This window comes from Akebia trifoliata, chromosome 8 (genome assembly GCF_017979445.1).
Source record: "Akebia trifoliata isolate Shusen 1 chromosome 8, ASM1797944v1, whole genome shotgun sequence".
NCBI classification, from domain to species: Eukaryota; Viridiplantae; Streptophyta; class Magnoliopsida; order Ranunculales; family Lardizabalaceae; genus Akebia; species Akebia trifoliata.
Window position 1 is genome coordinate 6,428,739 of NC_141382.1, and position 19,160 is coordinate 6,447,898.

The following is a 19,160-nucleotide window of genomic DNA, read 5'->3' on the forward strand; positions in this document are numbered from 1 at the left end:
GACTAACCCCACAGATTTTTATGATCGGACCCTACCAAGGTTGTTAAAAGTGCCAGGTGGGCCCTAAGTGCTGGACCCCCTTAATACCTGATCGGGCCCAGGCAGGGCGTGGTTTAAGTGACAACAAAAATTTAATGTGAATGTCATTACCAGGATAATACTAAGTTACAAATTCAACTAAACTAATATATGTAAGAAAAATGAAAATAATGTAAATGCAAATAGAAGTTTTTGATGCCCTCTCACAAATCCTTACTATCATAAAAAGAGAAGACTAAATAAGTGTTTGTTGACACCAAAATTTGGAAGATTAAAATTATTTTTTCTTTTACATCTAACTTATTATTATCAAGGTCATTATTGTCAAAATGAATAATATTATAATCCCACAAACCCATAACCAGTTGTATTATTTTTTCCGTTTCCTACAATAATTATGTTATTCTCAATAAAATCTTATTAATTTTTAAAATTACAAAAAGACCTTTATGATATATTAAATGATAAAATATAAAAAATATAAGATTACCTGTTCAATTTTTTTTTTTTATTAATTGAGGAATTTTAACCATGAAGGAATCCTAAATTTGCAATACATGCTCATTTGAACATGTTACCAACTAGTTTTTTTTTAATCTTAGACACCTCAAAAGTTTAGCTAATTATTCGAGATACCCCTTATGTCATAAAATTGATTAAATACCCCTTAAGGACACAATGTATATGAAAGTACATCATAAAAAATGCCATTTTAACCCCAAAATTTGAAACCCTAACTAAAGTGCGTAAGGCGTAAGCACTTGCATGGTCTAGGCGGGTAAAGTGGGGCCTAGGCACAACCTTTAACAATAGAGGACCCCAGATCATGAGTCATTCTGCCTGGTTTTTAAATATAATTATATTAAGATTTTTCGTGATTCCTTCATGTCTTACAGTTCCATCATGAGAGAAGCCTCTTCTTCAAATTACTAGGAAACATACACTGCTCGGAAACAAAGACGCACCACAATTTATAAAGGATAAAAATTTCATACCAGTTATACCTGTACATCTCTGCTATCTCCCCCGAGAAATCTCAAGATGGTACAGTCAATAAATGAATCAGGTTGTATCAGACAAGGCTCAACTCATCAGTGGTGTTTTCAGATTTCGTAACTTCTTGAGTTTCACTGTGAACTAGCTTCTTCCGAAGAAGAGCCAACTCTTCCCCAGCATCACATATATATGCCGCGGCTTGCCTTCCTGACAGTGTTGCTCCTTCCATACTGTCAATATAATCCTGTACAGAAGCAAAAACCCATTTCACTTTCCTGGCATTGTTTCTGTTCCTTTGCACTATTGAATCCATTAATTATATATGACAAAGGGAAGCAAAGCTTATAAATCATATAAGATTATTAATTTTGTCAATCAGGGTCACGTCCCATAGAAAGCATAATTTCTAAGGACAAAGAATTGGCTAAGGCACCAATGCGTGGTTTTAAAACTCGGTTTCGTGTCTCGTTTTGTCCATGCCAGATACTGAGTTGTCTCGGACGAGTTTTCCGATACGTTTGAGACGTCTCGTTAAAAAATATGAAAAAAGAAAGTGGGGTTTAATATCTTGTCCGAAAAATTGACTTGTCTGTCCGTCTCATCCATGCCTGATACCGAGACGACTTGGATGATACGTCTCGGTCTCGGATGAGTTTTGAAACCATGCATCAATGTGCTGCATATAGTTATATATTAAGTGAAGCAATCCTAAAATAAATTAATTCGGCAAAGGAAATATCACCTGTTTAGTGTAGGAGCCAGCAAGGAAGAAATTTTTCACAGGTGTCTTTTGATCGGGTCTGAAAGGATCTTTTCCAGGTGCTTCACGATATAGAGATTGTCCAATTTTGACAACAGCTGACCAAATAACTTCTAAGCCTTGAGAAGATGGGAACAAAGACAAAACCTGATGAAAGAAAACCATTAAAATTATATGGACTTAGCTTTGGCTATCATATGCTACACACAAGAAGTCTCCAAGAAAGATTACATCATTGTCTGTGGAGACATTTTCCCTGGAATATCTTCTGTGTGACACGACCATGGTGGGGAAAAAACTAATGTAAAAGAACAGCATATGATGTAGGAATGCAAGTGAGGCAGGTTCAACCCGAGCCTGGTGAACCTCTCCCAGACTTGGGCTAACCCAACCAAAACTCAGGCCGGTCTCAAGCTGAGGTCTCTCGCAGTGACTTTGGAAGTTGTCATCTGATATGAGTTGTAATGTCAACTGAATATTTACAGAGATGGCTTTATATTTTTCCAAACATATAGGGAAGATGTTTTGCAAGGGATAATTAAACCCCGCAGAACCACGAATCTTTTTTTTTTTTTTTTGTATCTTGGGTTAAATGCAATGACGTTAGTGTTCTGAACGGGTTGACTCCCAACCCACCCGAGTTGCACCTCTAATATAGTCGTGCTGGAGTAACATTGGGGGGGGGAAATCATAAGGGACATTTCTGATGTGGAAGTGTGTAGGACCCATAGATGCTTTTCATCAAGATATGAGTGAGATCTCGATGAAAAGCATCTATGGTTCCTACACACTTCCACGTCAGAAATGTCCCCCACAATGTTACTTCAGCATTATCCCCTCTAATATAATCAGTCAGTTGTATTTGCAAATTTTTGGATTATCATGTAGGAGCAAGTCCACATGGAGCAAAATCCACTTGAGAATTTAAGGCATGAAGATGAGTGTTCGAACCTGCTTTGTAACTCTGTCAATGATTTTATCATTTGTTAAGGGCATATAGGGATCCCCAGGTGTAAGCACACATCTGAAAGCAATGGCAAAGAATTGCTGTAAGAAGGAAGGAAGAGAAATGAAATGCACTAGCTCATATGGAATCTGGCGGCAGAATTTAATTTTGGGTTATATGGATAAATTAATTCGAAGTAAAACTCAATGCAGATTTCGAGGCCAGACTGAAACTAAGCATGTATTCGATCCATTTCCTTTTGATAAGTAAATTTTAATTGAATCAAATGCCAGCAGAACCTCACAATACTAGAAAACTAAAGAAAAATAGAAGGTTGAGATGAAAGGCTATAAGAGTTTGAGTAATACATGACTAAATAAGAAAATAATAGAACATTTTGAATATAAAAATGAAGGAATGTATGGGATAAGACAATTGCATTTATCTTTACTTATTATCCTACAATGTCTACTTTCTTAGGGTGTACTAATGCAGATCAATGCATAAATTGGTAATCCAACAAACAAACACACTCCAATTGTATTTCCTCATTCCTCCTACTCTTAATTGTGCCATAGCTTCTAAATGCTATCCCCACCAATAAAGAGAAATATGCAAAGCTACATAAACATCTAACTTTCATCTTTCAATAAATGCTTTTTAAGGTGATTCAGTTCAGTGGTGTTGAGCTATAATGTCATGTTCTAGAAGGGTGGTTGAATAGAAGCAATAAGGCTATAAAGCCAAGTTTTTGCACAACAAATTTCCCAGAGATGCAGTTCAGTTTATGCCCTCGTCTGGTCTCGTATGTCCAATACAGGTTCCCCTCATCTGGTCTTGAGTAATTCATGAATATTTCCAACACATTTTTTACCGTTATAGATACACTTGTTGAACGATAAATCTGGTCTAAAGATGCATTACGTAGATAACATAGTAGTAGAAAGATATTAGATAGAGTGATAGAAACTAAAGGCTTAAAGGGCTATGCAAATAATTTATTGAATAACAATAGTAGATCTATGTTGCTTCAAAATAAAAGCACAAAGAGAATGTTCCTTACTGCAGTAGTGAACCTTGTCCCTTGATGTAATAATCTTCTGGAGAAGTGAGCGCAAGGTCAGCAAAGCAGGAGAAATCTGCATCGGGAGTATAAAGGAGATTATCCAACCCCACAGCTTGCCTCAATTGCCTAGCAATCACAAAATGTAAGCTTACTGTGAGGAATATTTATGAAGCCCATGAGAAAGAAAACAAGACCAAATGCACAACTGGCATAAAAAAAACAGAGCATTTCAGTATCAGGGAAAGTATGAGCATCACCTTGAACTTTCCAGATCTTGTAACTCTGTAACCCAGCCGTTGTATCTCAGTTGCACAGTGACAACCGGGACACCAACTAGTTTATAGATATTATCAAAAAATTCCCATTCCCTCCATTGTGGAGGAACTAATCTTTTGATTCCAGGGACGTCGCACGCTGACATAAGAAGTTAACAGTCATCCATGTCAAATTTGACACTCTAGAAACGAAAAACAGAATATAAACAATGGAGAAAGCCAGTTTTCGAACCTGCAATGTAAGCATCAGCTTTCACTATTTTCTTATTTGTAGCCTGCAATAAGGAGAACAATATTAAGTATCCTAATAACCAGAGAGCGAGAAAGATTAAAAAAATAGGCACACGAGCTCTTTGGGGACATTTGTGGTTGTAAACTTCTCACATGAGATTAAATATGTTGTGAATTTTTTTTCTTGAAAAATAAAGCACAAGAATAGTAGTGCAATGTGCAATGAAATAAAGAGTCCAATTTGTAACTTACCAGAGAAATTGAACTGAAGTTAATATACAGGTTTATGTGATAAACAATCAATTTTTTTGAAATTGTAATCCCTAAACTTGAATGTTAAACATATGACCATTTGGCTGTAAAACTGAACTTACAAAGATTTAGTTATTTCATGAGCAGTAACCTACCCTAGACATGGCAAGTCCTGTAATATAAGTGTCCCCATTGGCAGACTTATCGTAAAGTATCTTCCTGCAACCCCACCTGAGATGAAACCTGTTGAAGCAGAGGAAGAAACCACAAAAATAAATGAATTATGAGACCATTACCACATTGAGATCATATACAATTTCTATTGACTTGCTTATACCTGCCACCTTTGTCTGTGATGTACTTTCTGATTGGACCACTCAAATAAATATCAGGAGAACCCTTAAGCATTCGCAGTAGGGAAGCCTCTGTCTTAGTGGCAAACAAAGCAAATATGGTGAGCATACAGCGGGCACTCATATTGTCGCAGTCAATGAATCCAAGAGCATAAGCAACGGGATCCCACATTTTCTGGATGCTCGTACGTGTGCCACCCTTGGAGAAGAACCAGTCAGAGAAGCTAACCTGCAACCAGTAAATGAAGTTCTAATTTAGCATCTAATTACTGAATAAGAATACTTCCAATGTAAATATATGAGAAAACCAAAAAAACTCATAGCAATTTCCATGGACGACAGCAGAAGGCTGTAACATCACCATCTAGAGACAATAGGATGTCTTCCTTACATTATCCAAGTTACGTATGTCCCTCATTGCGCCATTTGGATCAATAAGAGCCCGAACAACTGGGCTTAGGGCGAGAGCCACAGCATTCCTTGCTTTATCATAAGTCTGTAACAGATCCATATGCCAAAGAAAATTCATTATATGCATGTACACTTAATTAAGAGACCTATATTCTACACCTAGATAGACATCATGCAAGATGCAATCTAGAAAGGAAATACGCAAAGATTTGAGAATCGAGACAAAGTGCTGAAGAAAACAGGAAAATTGGAAATAGAAAGAAGTTGCATCTGTAGAGCAACGTGAACTAGCTAATAAAAGCATGACCCAAAAATTAAAATGAATCTATATTAAGGTAGAAACTACGACCAAAGAGAACAATGAAATCGTGAACTCAGCTGCTAAGCAGTTTTTTTTCTTCCTTTTCTAGGACAAGCATGGGAAAGAACCAAGGAGATTTAAAACCAAAGCTCATAGCAGAGAAACCTCCAACATAGTTAACATCATCAAAGCCAAAACCAACTTAATGGTAATATTATGCTGGTCTGGGAACCCAACCACAAATTTTGATCGTGGCAAGAAGGTAAAGGTGAATTTCAACAACACATTTTAATGTTAGTATGTACTTGATCTGATATCCATAAAGAATTAGCAGGGATATCTGTATGTGTGTGCCTAAAGAAACTGGTTCTCTTTCCATTTCCACAGAGGTGGTGTAGGTTGATGGTGATGAAAAGAAAATATCTTCTTATGGAAAAGACTTGAGCTTTGTTTGAATGCTTGTGTGATAAATTATCTTACTTGATGTGTAGATCAAGAACATTACACTAACGGGACTGCCTAATAGGAATAGTTGACTGTTAAGCACCGGAAGCATCACCTCAGTTGGGGAGATTAAAAGGTTGGAAAGAAAGTATGCAGTCGCAGGTGTGTGGTGTGCCAAGAGTTAACCTCTCATAAAATCAAATGTGACCTGGTGTGCCATTCTTAGTTTTCATATATTATTTATTTCAATCTTCACTTGATTGTTTATCAACATTTTTGTTTGAAAGATTTTTTTTTTTTGTTAGGCAAGCAAGGTGGTTAGTTGTCAACGTGAGAGTGGCTTCAACGGGGATTGAACATAGGTTGTGGGATCAACTCTCAACATGCCTTCACAAACTTAGCTAAGTTGGCACCTTTGTTTGAAAGAATGATATACTTTGCAGGAAAGCAGTGAAAACAATGATTAAGGAAATTTTTAGTTACAATGAAATACCTATTTGGAATTGGTTAAATCAATATTCATGATCAAATTACACAAGAAAAACTCATGTTACAGTGTTTTACTCTGATTAGTAAAACACGCAATCTGCTGATATGGAACAAAAAATATAGAATCTAACTGGAAGGAATAGTCCCGGGGATGTTCTTATTACTCAAATTTGTGTAAATGCGAAAAAAAAAAGTGTACTCCTAGGCACTGATGCATGCACAAAGATACAAGTTGAAAAAGGGATAATGAAGTAAATGCTAAGAACAAAATACTACTGCATGACAGATTGAAAAAGGATGTTCTCATATGCAAATGGCAATCCACACAACAAAAAATTCAGTCATAAAAACACACATAAGGGCATTACCTTAAGCTGATTTGTAGACAGAAATGCATTAATTCCATGTAAAGGGGCCCCCACTGGAAACCGGAAATCAAGTTCTGTATTGGAAAATCAAGTTACATGTAGGAAAATTAAGTAATCTAAGGTTTTAAACAGAAATGTCTTGGAAGTAAAAATTTAATGAGATAAAAAATGGGAGAAGCATACCACCAATTTGACCCCCTTTATTTACAAAAGTGTGCGTATGATCCTTCACAAGTAAATTTTTGTCTGCACCCACCTAGATTTAGGTAAGGGTCAGAGAGGAATGTGCAATTTCAATTTCAGTTAATAACAGAAAATAGCAGGGATCTTCTTTTTCATATCCGATTAGTAGATAATGTCCACAATCACCAATTTCTCTTTTTATAGACCCAAAATTATTTCACATGCAAATTCTACTCTTTCAGGGACTCCAAGAAGCCATGAGAAATATGTATGCCACTAGAAGGTTAGGAGAGAGGTAAGGCTTAACTTGACCCCACCTTTTTGAGACTTACAAAAATGCCCACTCTCAAATAGAATATTCAGCCTTTTACGTGAATTGATTTGCACAAAGCATGAGAAACAGACATCATTGCATCACACCATCGTGGCTAAGCAAGAGGTGCTCACCTTTTTCATCAACCGGAAAAGATTATTGTAGCAACCGAAAAAAACATGGAGTCCCATTTCAATATGGTTTCCACGCTTATCCACAAAAGAACCCACTTTACCACCAATAAAAGACCTTGATTCATAAATATCAACCTGTCAATCAAACCAAAACAACACATATTATCATAATGATTTGAAATATATAAACTTTACAAAGCAATTACATCAAGATAACTTTCAATTGTACAAAAATTAGCCAAATTCGTCAATGGATAACTTGGCCAAGAGAAGTACCTATATATTTTGGCAAATTTTACTTTTGATAAACTAAATTTTAAAACAAATTATTAGTGTCCATGAGCATTTATATCCCCATTTTTATTCACGTTTGATTTCTTGAAAGAGATTGTCAGATGAAAATGATCACTCCATTAAGGGTTCTCAACTCGAAAACAACTAATAGGGATTGAACTCAAGTTTTGTTCTTTGAAGTTTTACATAAGTAAAAGGTATGGTAATTTCATGATTTTTTGATACATTTAAGCTGCATTAGATCAATGATTTATTTATACACAGAAACATGATACATTTACACACTATTTATTTATTATCTTTTCGATCTTCAGGGTAAGAAAACAAAAAATTTGGAGAACACCACAATTTCTTTCCCATCCTTAAGAAGAACGGTGATTTGGCTGCTATTTTACTAGTGACATTATATTTAACATATAAATTAATTTTTTCCTATTGGTTTCTTAGACTTTCAAATGTTTGCATTAATACAAAATAAAACATTATTTATCTTGCATACGTTACTCCAGTTTTTATTTTTTTTGGGTGATATAACGAGTCAAGAGTGTCGTGATCATGCTTGTTGTATCATTTCCTGTACTATGAGTATATTTTCCAACATTTTATACCAATTATCCCAACTTTTATAAATTGACATTTTTGTACAATACTTATCCACGTCGAATTAAACTTCTTAGAATTAATTTGGAATTTTAAATGAGTAAAATTTAAGGAAAATTCGAATTCTTTTAATAGCTTGGAATGAATTCAACACAAACAAATAACCATGTCTATTTTTAAAGAATGACCAAGCTAAAATATAATTGTGGTGTGGTGAGGAGTACAATGGGTCAAATGGGAAAGTACTTTAACAGAACCAAACAGATGCCATGCCTAATGTTAACAATGCATCCAATTTAGTAAATAAAATATTTATTCTTTCCAAAAGAAAATTTTGTTCCGGCTGATAATGGTATAAAGGGATAAAGACAACATAGGATCAAGTAGCTAAATGATTGTAGCATACGAAGATCTTATACTTGAATAGTGAACAAGAACAAGAAACAAAAAGAGAGAGTATGGATTAAACCTCATGGCCTTGATCCAAAAGCTCCACTGCTGTTGACATGCCTGCAAGTCCAGCTCCAATGATTGCCACTTTCAACTTTGGTCCTCTATAATGCTCAGGTTCTGGTGGAAACAGTCCTTTCGGAGCTGACAAATTAAAAATGCATTCGAGCAACATTATTGCGAAATCTAACTATATAGCACTACTACTGCTTGGAGAATGCAAAACTGCATATTTAGAAATGACTTCCTTAGGTTGGTAATTTCTTGTCACGCCCCAAAAACTCAACCCGAATCCCCATGATTCCCAAGTTGAATTCCGAGGCATGATATAAAACCCATGTCATGATAATCAATACATAAACTTAAATGACAAATGATATAACTATATGTCATACCTGATCATTGCTCAACAGAACAAACACGTATCCTCAAACATCAGAAACACTTGACATATATACATAAAACAGTAATGTCATACTATGGTGTTCATAATTACATAACAAAAAACGATAGCTAAAGACTTAAACCTAACTCTAGTTTAAGACTTATTACTAGTAATACCCATGCTCCACTCCTGGAAGCTTGGACTGATCATCTATAAGGCCCTGGCACTGAGTCTCCTCGGAAGGATCACCTAAACTAGGTGCGCCTGAAATTTGTGATGTCGTAGGGGTGAGTAACAGGGGAGTTACCCAATAGGGGAATCTTACAATTCTAAATAATAGCATCCTATATGCAGTTTAAACATTCTAAGAATTCATAAATCATGCATATTTGATATTCAACACAATTAAAAACAATTGAACACCGATGTCATAAAACTTAGTAGGAAATTAAAACACTTAAAAATCTGAAGAAAACAATTGTTCATAATATAACATCAAATAATAGAGTACTATAATAGAGAGTTGAGGGTCACGACTGATGTGAACATCTCAGTCAAAATACGATTATTCCAATACTTCACCAGTGTGGAACCCCACCGTTAGTTCCTGATTCTATGGCCAGCCTCTGCCATAATTTGGGTAACTGTTTTCCGGCTCAGGTTGGCCGTTGACCAAGGCCTTAAGAAACGGGCCAAATCAAGTAGGTCATTCTTTCTTGACTACTCTAGACTATTAATGATCATTAACTAGCCATCTTCATCTATGCCAATCTGGCGTGCATGTGATCATCGATATTCTCTATCAATCATACAACTATCTACATCTTGTTCTCTATTAAAGATAGAAAAGAAACTCCCGGATTCCTGTGTGTGATGTTGTGTTCTTATGCATCCCATAATACATAAGAACTCAAACAACGCAACTGTTATCCTAGAATAACACGTCATTCCGGAAATATCACAACATGTTATTCTTTATAGGTTTTCACAATCTCTTTAATAAATCACTAAAATACTACATATAAGTATTTATTTTCTTTTCAAAACGTAATGAAAAATAAAACATACACATGTTTTAAATACCCAGTCCACTCTTAAATGTACAGTCTTATCTCTCTTTTCTTTTTCTTTCTTTCGTGTCTTACACGACCCTTAGTCGAAGCATTTCACTCATTCGTGTCTTACACAGTCTATGACTGAAGCATCACTTCATATTTTCTCTCCTTTTCGTGTCTTATACGGCATACGCCGAAGCATCTCACTAACTGGATATTTTAAAAGCACGACATTCAATTGAGAACTCGTTCTCATATTTATTTTAATAAATTACTTTTCTACCCAACTTTTAATTAGAAACATTTCTTGGAAATCCATCACTAAAATGATTAAAGTAAACTGTCCACCAGTTTAACTTATTCAAAAATCATGTATGTTTATAAAAATGTGAACAAAATATGTATTGTGTAAAAAAAAAACAACAACTTATATAGTTGCTGTATTTTCTTTTGGACAAGTACAAAATACGTATTAAGTACTTATAAAATACGTATAAATTAACAAATATTTTTTTTTTTGCATGAAACTAAAGTAAACATAGTAATATATTATATAAAAACAGTAACTTTTATAGTTGCTGTATTTTATATTTAATACGTATAAATACGTATAACGTACGTATAAAGCAACCATTTTTTTTTTTACATTCTATCCAACAATCATGGTGTCAATTTAATACAAAAATAACAGCAACTTTCATAGTTGTTGTATTTTGTTTTTAACATGTATATTTACGTATAAAACATGTATAAATCAATTACAAACATGTAAGAATTCCTTTTAAACAAAATACCAAATACTAGCATGCTTTAAAATCATAAAAACACTAATATAATATGTATAAATAATATGCATGTTGTTAAAAAAATTTACAAAACAATTTTAACTTTAAAATTTCTAAATCAAAATTATTTTTAAAAACAAAACAAATCCAATTTTTACAACTATAAAATCAGCATTATAGCATATACATATTTTTTACTAAAACTATTATAATTAGTTGCAAGGGCCTACCTTATTTCTTTTCCTTTCCTTCTTTTCTTTCTCTTCTTTCTTTCTTTCTTTCTCTTCTCTTCTTTCTTTCTTCTTCTTCTTTCTTTCTTTCTTTCCTTTTCGTTCTCTTCTCTTCTTTCTTTGTAAGAAAATGAAACAACTAAAAAATCAGCTAATATCTTTATTTGATATTTTTTTAAAAAAAATATCTAGATATTTTAAAATATCTAGATATTTTAAATATCTAGATATTACAAAATTCTAATTCTTTTAGAATTTCTTAAAAATATCTTAGTCAATTTGACTTAGTCAAAGTTGTTTGACTAGTCAACAATAATTGACTTGACTTGACTTGAGTCAACTTTAGTTGACTTAGTCAACATTTTTTTTTTACATTACAGAAGGTAAGACTAGCCTGTAAGCAACTTGACCAACTCGTTCTGTAATCTCGAATGGTCCTACATATCGGGGTTTCAGCTTACCCTTCAAACCAAACCTGGATATCCCTCTCTTAGGCGAGATCTTCAAAAATACCATATCTCTAACATCAAACTCCAAAGGTCTCCGCCGTTTATCGGCGTAGTTCTTCTGTCTGCTCTGAGCTGCCTTTATCCTTTCCCGAACCATTCTGATCTTCTCTGTAGTCTCTTCAACCAATTTCAACTGAGTACCTAAAGCTGACTGTATACTCTTCCAGAACTGTGAAGTGAATCTGGGATCTCGATCTGAAACTATTGACACTGGTATTCCGTGTAGCCTTACGATTTCTGCTATATATAATCAACTGAACTTATCAACTGTATGCGTCATCTTGATCGGTAAGAAATGAGCTGATTTTGTCAATCTGTCGACTATCACCCAGATCGCATCTAGACCGTCACTAGCCTTTGGTAACCCAGTTACGAATGGTTCGGGAAAGGATAAAGGCAGCTCAGAGCAGACAGAAGAACTACGCCGATAAACGGCGGAGACCTTTGGAGTTTGATGTTAGAGATATGGTATTTTTGAAGATCTCGCCTAAGAGAGGGATATCCAGGTTTGGTTTGAAGGGTAAGCTGAAACCCCGATATGTAGGACCATTCGAGATTACAGAACGAGTTGGTCAAGTTGCTTACAGGCTAGTCTTACCTTCTGTAATGTAAAAAAAAAAATGTTGACTAAGTCAACTAAAATTGACTCAAGTCAAGTCAAGTCAATTATTGTTGACTAGTCAAACAACTTTGACTAAGTCAAATTGACTAAGATATTTTTAAGAAATTCTAAAAGAATTAGAATTTTGTAATATCTAGATATTTAAAAAAAAAAAAATATCAAATAAAGATATTAGCTGATTTTTTAGTTGTTTCATTTTCTTTACACAAAGAAAGAAGAGAAGAAAGAAAGAAAGAAGAGAAAAGAAAGAAAGAAAGAAGAGAAAGAAAGAAGAGAAAGGAAAAGAAATAAGGTAGGCCCTTGCAACTAATTATAATAGTTTTAGTAAAAATATATATGTATAATGCTGATTTTATAGTTGTAAAAATTGGATTTGTTTTGTTTTTAAAAATAATTTTGATTTAGAAATTTTAAAGTTAAAATTGTTTTGTAAATTTTTTTAACAACATGCATATTATTTATACATATTTATATTAGTGTTTTTATGATTTTAAAGCATGCTAGTATTTGGTATTTTGTTTAAAAGGAATTCTTACATGTTTGTAATTGATTTATACATGTTTTATACGTAAATATACATGTTAAAAACAAAATACAACAACTATGAAAGTTGCTGTTATTTTTGTATTAAATTGACACCATGATTGTTGGATAGAATGTAAAAAAAATATGGTTGCTTTATACGTACGTTATACGTGTTTATACGTACGTTATACGTATTTATACGTATTAAATATAAAATACAGCAACTATAAAAGTTGCTGTTTTTATATAATATATTACTATGTTTACTTTAGTTTCATGCAAAAAAAAAATATTTGTTAATTTATACGTATTTTATAAGTACTTAATACGTATTTTGTACTTGTCAAAAAGAAAATACAGCAACTATATAAGTTGTTGTTTTTTTTTTACACAATACATATTTTGTTCACATTTTTATAAACATACATGATTTTTGAATAAGTTAAACTGGTGGACAGTTTACTTTAATCATTTTAGTGATGGATTTCCAAGAAATGTTTCTAATTAAAAGTTGGGTAGAAAAGTAATTATTAAAATAAATATGAGAACGAGTTCTCAATTGAATGTCGTGCTTTTAAAATATCCAGTTAGTGAGATGCTTCGGCGTATGCCGTATAAGACACGAAAAGGAGAGAAAATATGAAGTGATGCTTCAGTCATAGACTGTGTAAGACACGAATGAGTGAAATGCTTCGACTAAGGGTCGTGTAAGACACGAAAGAAAGAAAAAGAAAAGAGAGATAAGACTGTACATTTAAGAGTGGACTGGGTATTTAAAACATGTGTATGTTTTATTTTTCATTACGTTTTGAAAAGAAAATAAATACTTATATGTAGTATTTTAGTGATTTATTAAAGAGATTGTGAAAACCTATAAAGAATAACATGTTGTGATATTTCCGGAATGACGTGTTATTCTAGGATACAGTTGCGTTGTTTGAGTTCTTATGTATTATGGGATGCATAAGAACACAACATCACAACAGGAATCCGGGAGTTTCTTTTCTATCTTTAATAGAGAACAAGATGTAGATAGTTGTATGATTGATAGAGAATATCGATGATCACATGCACGCCAGATTGGCATAGATGAAGATGGCTAGTTAATGATCATTAATAGTCTAGAGTAGTCAAGAAAGAATGACCTACTTGATTTGGCCCGTTTCTTAAGGCCTTGGTCAACGGCCAACCTGAGCCGGAAAACAGTTACCCAAATTATGGCAGAGGCTGGCCATAGAATCAGGAACTAACGGTGGGGTTCCACACTGGTGAAGTATTGGAATAATCGTATTTTGACTGAGATGTTCACATCAGTCGTGACCCTCAACTCTCTATTATAGTACTCTATTATTTGATGTTATATTATGAACAATTGTTTTCTTCAGATTTTTAAGTGTTTTAATTTCCTACTAAGTTTTATGACATCGGTGTTCAATTGTTTTTAATTGTGTTGAATATCAAATATGCATGATTTATGAATTCTTAGAATGTTTAAACTGCATATAGGATGCTGTTATTTAGAATTGTAAGATTCCCCTATTGGGTAACTCCCCTGTTACTCACCCCTACGACATCACAAATTTCAGGCGCACCTGGTTTAGGTGATCCTTCCGAGGAGACTCAGTGCCAGGGCCTTATAGATGATCAGTCCAAGCTTCCAGGAGTGGAGCATGGGTATTACTAGTAATAAGTCTTAAACTAGAGTTAGGTTTAAGTCTTTAGCTATCGTTTTTTGTTATGTAATTATGAACACCATAGTATGACATTACTGTTTTATGTATATATGTCAAGTGTTTCTGATGTTTGAGGATACGTGTTTGTTCTGTTGAGCAATGATCAGGTATGACATATAGTTATATTATTTGTCATTTAAGTTTATGTATTGATTATCATGACATGGGTTTTATATCATGCCTCGGAATTCAACTTGGGAATCATGGGGATTCGGGTTGAGTTTTTAGGGCGTGACATTTCTAATTTCAATTATGAAGAAAAGTTACACGTAGATGGTCTTTCGGTCTGATCCAAAGCTTTCCTCATCAAAGACCTCCTTACAGATAACATTTGCAACTAATTATAGTGGGGCAAATTTTTTGGATTCTTCCCTCAACCAATCACATAAAAATGAAAATTTCATAAAGAAAGAACATAAGAGATTTTTTTACGGGAATCGTGAATCCAAAAAGTATTTCCCTGGGCTCTCTGAGAGCCATTATGCTAGAAATCATGATAAAACCAGTTACATGCCTTCTCTCCCAATTTTCCAATTCCCCTTTACAAGCCATATCCCTCTTCTTAAATAGATAAAAACAGAGCCCTCCTTAAAGCAAAGCAATAAATACTAATTGATCTAAAATTATAATTACCAAACAGTTCTTAACCAAATAAGGTAACTCCTTCCAAACAAGAGTCCTTTCCTAATGAGATCCTTTTCCTTATCATATAAGACTATCATGGCAACATGACAAGATAGATGTACATAGTACATATAGTGTGCATCTCGATATCTGTACTAAACCAATCTTGTGACACCAGAGATGGGAATGATATTTTATACCCCCACAATTATGATTTTTTTCTCCACTATTTTCTGTATCTACCTCAACTATATGAACCTTATCATTACATCTGATATTACTAGCTCTTAATCTACTTCCACTAGAAAATTTCACAATCTACACCATTGCATTTGCTATTGAAACATGTAAAATATACTAAACTCAATTCTATCCTCCTTATCTAAATAAATAACCATCCATATACATGTTTCCCTCCCCAACCTCAGCCTCCTCCAATCATCTAACTCTTCAATTAGGTGGATGACTAAGCCCAAATTTCAGTAAATAGCAAATCAAACAAATTATTTACCCCCAATTCCATTTTCTGTCGCAAAAGACTAACTGAAAACCCTAAAATCCTATCCACCAAACGGTCACTAAAATTCACCAAATAACAAATTCAGTAACATCCAACGAAATCATCCAACAACTAAAATTCACAGTTAAGTACTAAAAATATGTCGAAATTGATAGAAATTAAAAGAAAAAAAATAACTAAAACAAATGAATTATTCACCATTAACACTCATGTCGGAGACCTTCGTCTCCAGAGAGAACCGAATCTCTGACTTCTTCTTCTTCTTCAACGGAAACTTGCATCCATGGAGAACAATTGAACGACGAAGATTGCATCCAAGAATCTCACTTCGATAACCAATTCGGCTTTCGATGGAAGAACTTGCAGGGAGAGAAGTTGAAGACGCCATGGTTGCCTAAGCAAGAACGAAGAAGGAAATCAAGAGAGATGAACTCTCCCTCTATTTATACCATCTCCTTCACCAACAGAGAGAGAGAGAGAGAGAGAGAATCTTAAGTGAAGGAGATGCTCTGTAATCGGATTTTGTCTGGGAGTCCCAGATGAGAAGATGCGGCTTTACAACATTCAGTGATTTTCAGCAGAGATGCTTTCTAGTCTATCGAGTTATCAAGTAATGTACCATATATCTACGTGTCATGTTTCTATTGGTTGATTACTTGCAAATTAATTTGATTTATGTCTGAATAGAAGAAACTAGGGCTAATATTGTTTGATTATGTATAAGTAATCGTATTGGATCACTAGTTCTTGCATAAAAGAAGTTATTTGCAGTTGGACGGCTGAGAAATGGCGCACTAAGTGCCGTATTGCTTCTACTAACTTAAGCGTCTATGTGTAGTGCGCATAATAGTTTTCTTCGTGTCCACCGAACTTACAACGATACGTTGACACGCATTCTACGACATTAGATGAGTGGAGAAAATTCAAGGGTGCTACTCATGCGGACACAATCCAAAAACTATGAATCAGATCATGGATTTAGGTTCTGATAAGGATCCAATGGCATAGGAAATCGATATGAAAACTTATCGGATTAATGTGTTTGAAATAATTTTCTTATATCATATCGGTATCAATGCAATATGAACATGATCTATAGACAACCCTAATAAATTAATAGTTCTTATTATTTTCGATTTACTTTTTACTGTCGAAAAAAAGCAACTCAACCAATTTTTGTTGAGTGTATATTTTTCTCCACTCTCAGGTGTCATACCCGAATTAAGCCCCGTGGCCCTCTTATATTCATAGTTCTCCCTCTCTCCAACAGATCGATCATTTGGAATAGTTAGTTGGGTTCATATAGGTTATGGGTTCAAATCTTTCCACCCTTATGAGTGAGAGAGAGTGTTGAGTGTATATCTTCCCCCATTCTTAATCCCTGTGACCCTCTTATACATATAGTTCTCCCCCTCTCCAATGTATCAGTGGAAAGAATTGAATCCATCACTTATATGAATCTAGTGCTTTGATACTATGTTAAGTGTATATTTTCCTCTATTTTCAAGTGTGTCATAGCCCGATTAAACCCCATGATCATTTTATATTCATAATTCTTCCCTTCTCCAACATATTGAGATTTGAAGTAGTTGGTTGGTTAATAATTTTTGAATCAACCAGATAAATCAACATTTTTTGAGCTCTGTTTTTGAGTCACTTCAAAATTAAATCCAGACAAGTTCATTTGGTTCAATTTTGATATGATTTTGCAAGTTTTAGAATTATTATTATTATTAGTTTGCTCGGTAAACAAGGCTAGTGATTAATAATTTGCAGGTGAAGGCGGGTTTTGAAAATTCAGGTTATGATGTCAACAATACTTCTAGACTTTAATCAACTTAACAATCTCGCACCTTCAATGAGTTTTAGAGTTGCGTGATATGTTACATTAGACAAACTCAAGGGTGATTTACTAAAGGGTAAATGAGTTGTGGAAAAACACATGATCCTGACGGTTAAAATACGAAATCTAATTGTCGAATTTTACTACATGCATATGTATTATTGGGATATGTATAAGGTTCACCATTGTGTGATAAAAACATCTCCAATTTTGGTGGCCATTTCATATTTTGGAATTATCTCCCATAGAGACTCTCTGATGCAAGTGTTATGCGGACTTTCAGAAATAGAATGTGCAAAAAGTAATGCTACATTTGGCATTACTTTTAGAATGTTTCGAAATCTGTAATTCTGTCTTTTGTGTGGGAAAAAATGTATTTTGAATTATTCTTTGAGTCATATTGGAGTGACTTCAAGATTATCTCATATCACACATCCTAATGTGAAAGTTTGTAGGAATCATAGATGTTTTTTATTCATATCTCGATGAAAAACATTTATGGTTCCTACACACTTTCGATGTACGATGTGAGGTACAATCTTAAGGTCATTTCAGTATTATTCTTATTATTTTGACCAAATTACCATCTAAAATATATAAAAAATTGTTTTGAATTATTTATTTTTATCAATTTTCCATCAAAAGTATATTAATAACAATTTTTTTTTAGATAAGGCATTGGAGAGGCAGACGATCAATATGACATTGTTTCAAAAAATGGAATTGAAAGAGGCAAATATGGCATTGCCATAGGAGATGCTCTCCAATGGCCGGGATCATGTGTTTTTTCCACTGAGTCATTTTTCATTAATCACCTTTTATCAAAATTGTCGAGAAGTTTGACAAAATTACAGTTAGAACCACATTTTAAAATATTTATGGAAAGGGGTATATATATATATATATATATATATATATATATCATTTTTTTAGTTTTTATTTAATTTTACTAAAATGAATACGACATTAAACTAAGTTTACCTTTATGCCCTTTTATCAAATTCATCCAAATAAAGTGCCATTTTGGCAAAAAAGATATGCCTATTGTCAACTTGAAATAGAAAACCTAAAACACAGTTCTGATTTTTTTCATACCCTTGTAAAAAAAATATGGTCTTCTATTTGAGCTTCACAAAAAAGCTGAAAGAGAATAATAGCAACTTTGACCATACAATGGATACCCATTTTGGTAAACATAGATACTAAAAAGGTAATGGCTCTTTTGACAAATATTTGAATAACATGGCCCAGTAATTTTGGCCTCATACATAATCATTTTGGTACCACTTTCTCCTAAACTCAATAAGCCATTCATGTGGCCCAATGAGACGTATTTAGATAACCAGTTTGGAGAGAGAGAGAGACTTTTGTAAGATGCCATCCACCACTATCTAGCTAAAGATCGTAAAAAAATCTTAAAGAGG

General features: G+C 33.8%; 1 protein-coding gene across 1 annotated transcript; it reads right to left on the reverse strand.

Annotated features, from left to right (window-relative positions):
* Positions 1–880: 880 nt before the first annotated feature.
* Positions 881–16,454, reverse strand: ZDS (zeta-carotene desaturase). Its single transcript, XM_086450029.1, has 14 exons — positions 16,092–16,454; positions 8,925–9,049; positions 7,562–7,696; positions 7,115–7,187; positions 6,932–7,005; positions 5,310–5,414; positions 4,903–5,147; positions 4,721–4,808; positions 4,315–4,357; positions 4,065–4,221; positions 3,805–3,933; positions 2,747–2,819; positions 1,778–1,942; positions 881–1,279 (listed from the first exon to the last, which is right to left on the reverse strand). Exons 1-14 carry the CDS (start codon positions 16,279–16,281, stop codon positions 1,112–1,114), a joined length of 1,770 nt encoding a protein of 589 aa, XP_086306155.1. The 5' UTR covers positions 16,282–16,454; the 3' UTR covers positions 881–1,111.
* Positions 16,455–19,160: the final 2,706 nt, after the last annotated feature.

Bases quoted from the DNA above. Each gene is read 5' to 3' on its own strand.
- ZDS (XM_086450029.1), bottom strand. From the start codon at position 16,281: ATGGCGTCTTCAACTTCTCTCCCTGCAAGTTCTTCCATCGAAAGCCGA. The intron at 5,148-5,309 runs GTAAGGAAGACA...TACTGGTTGCAG, and splicing joins ACATACGTAACTTGGATAAT to GTTAGCTTCTCTGACTGGTT. The intron at 3,934-4,064 runs GTGATGCTCATA...TGTGATTGCTAG, and splicing joins CAAGATCTGGAAAGTTCAAG to GCAATTGAGGCAAGCTGTGG.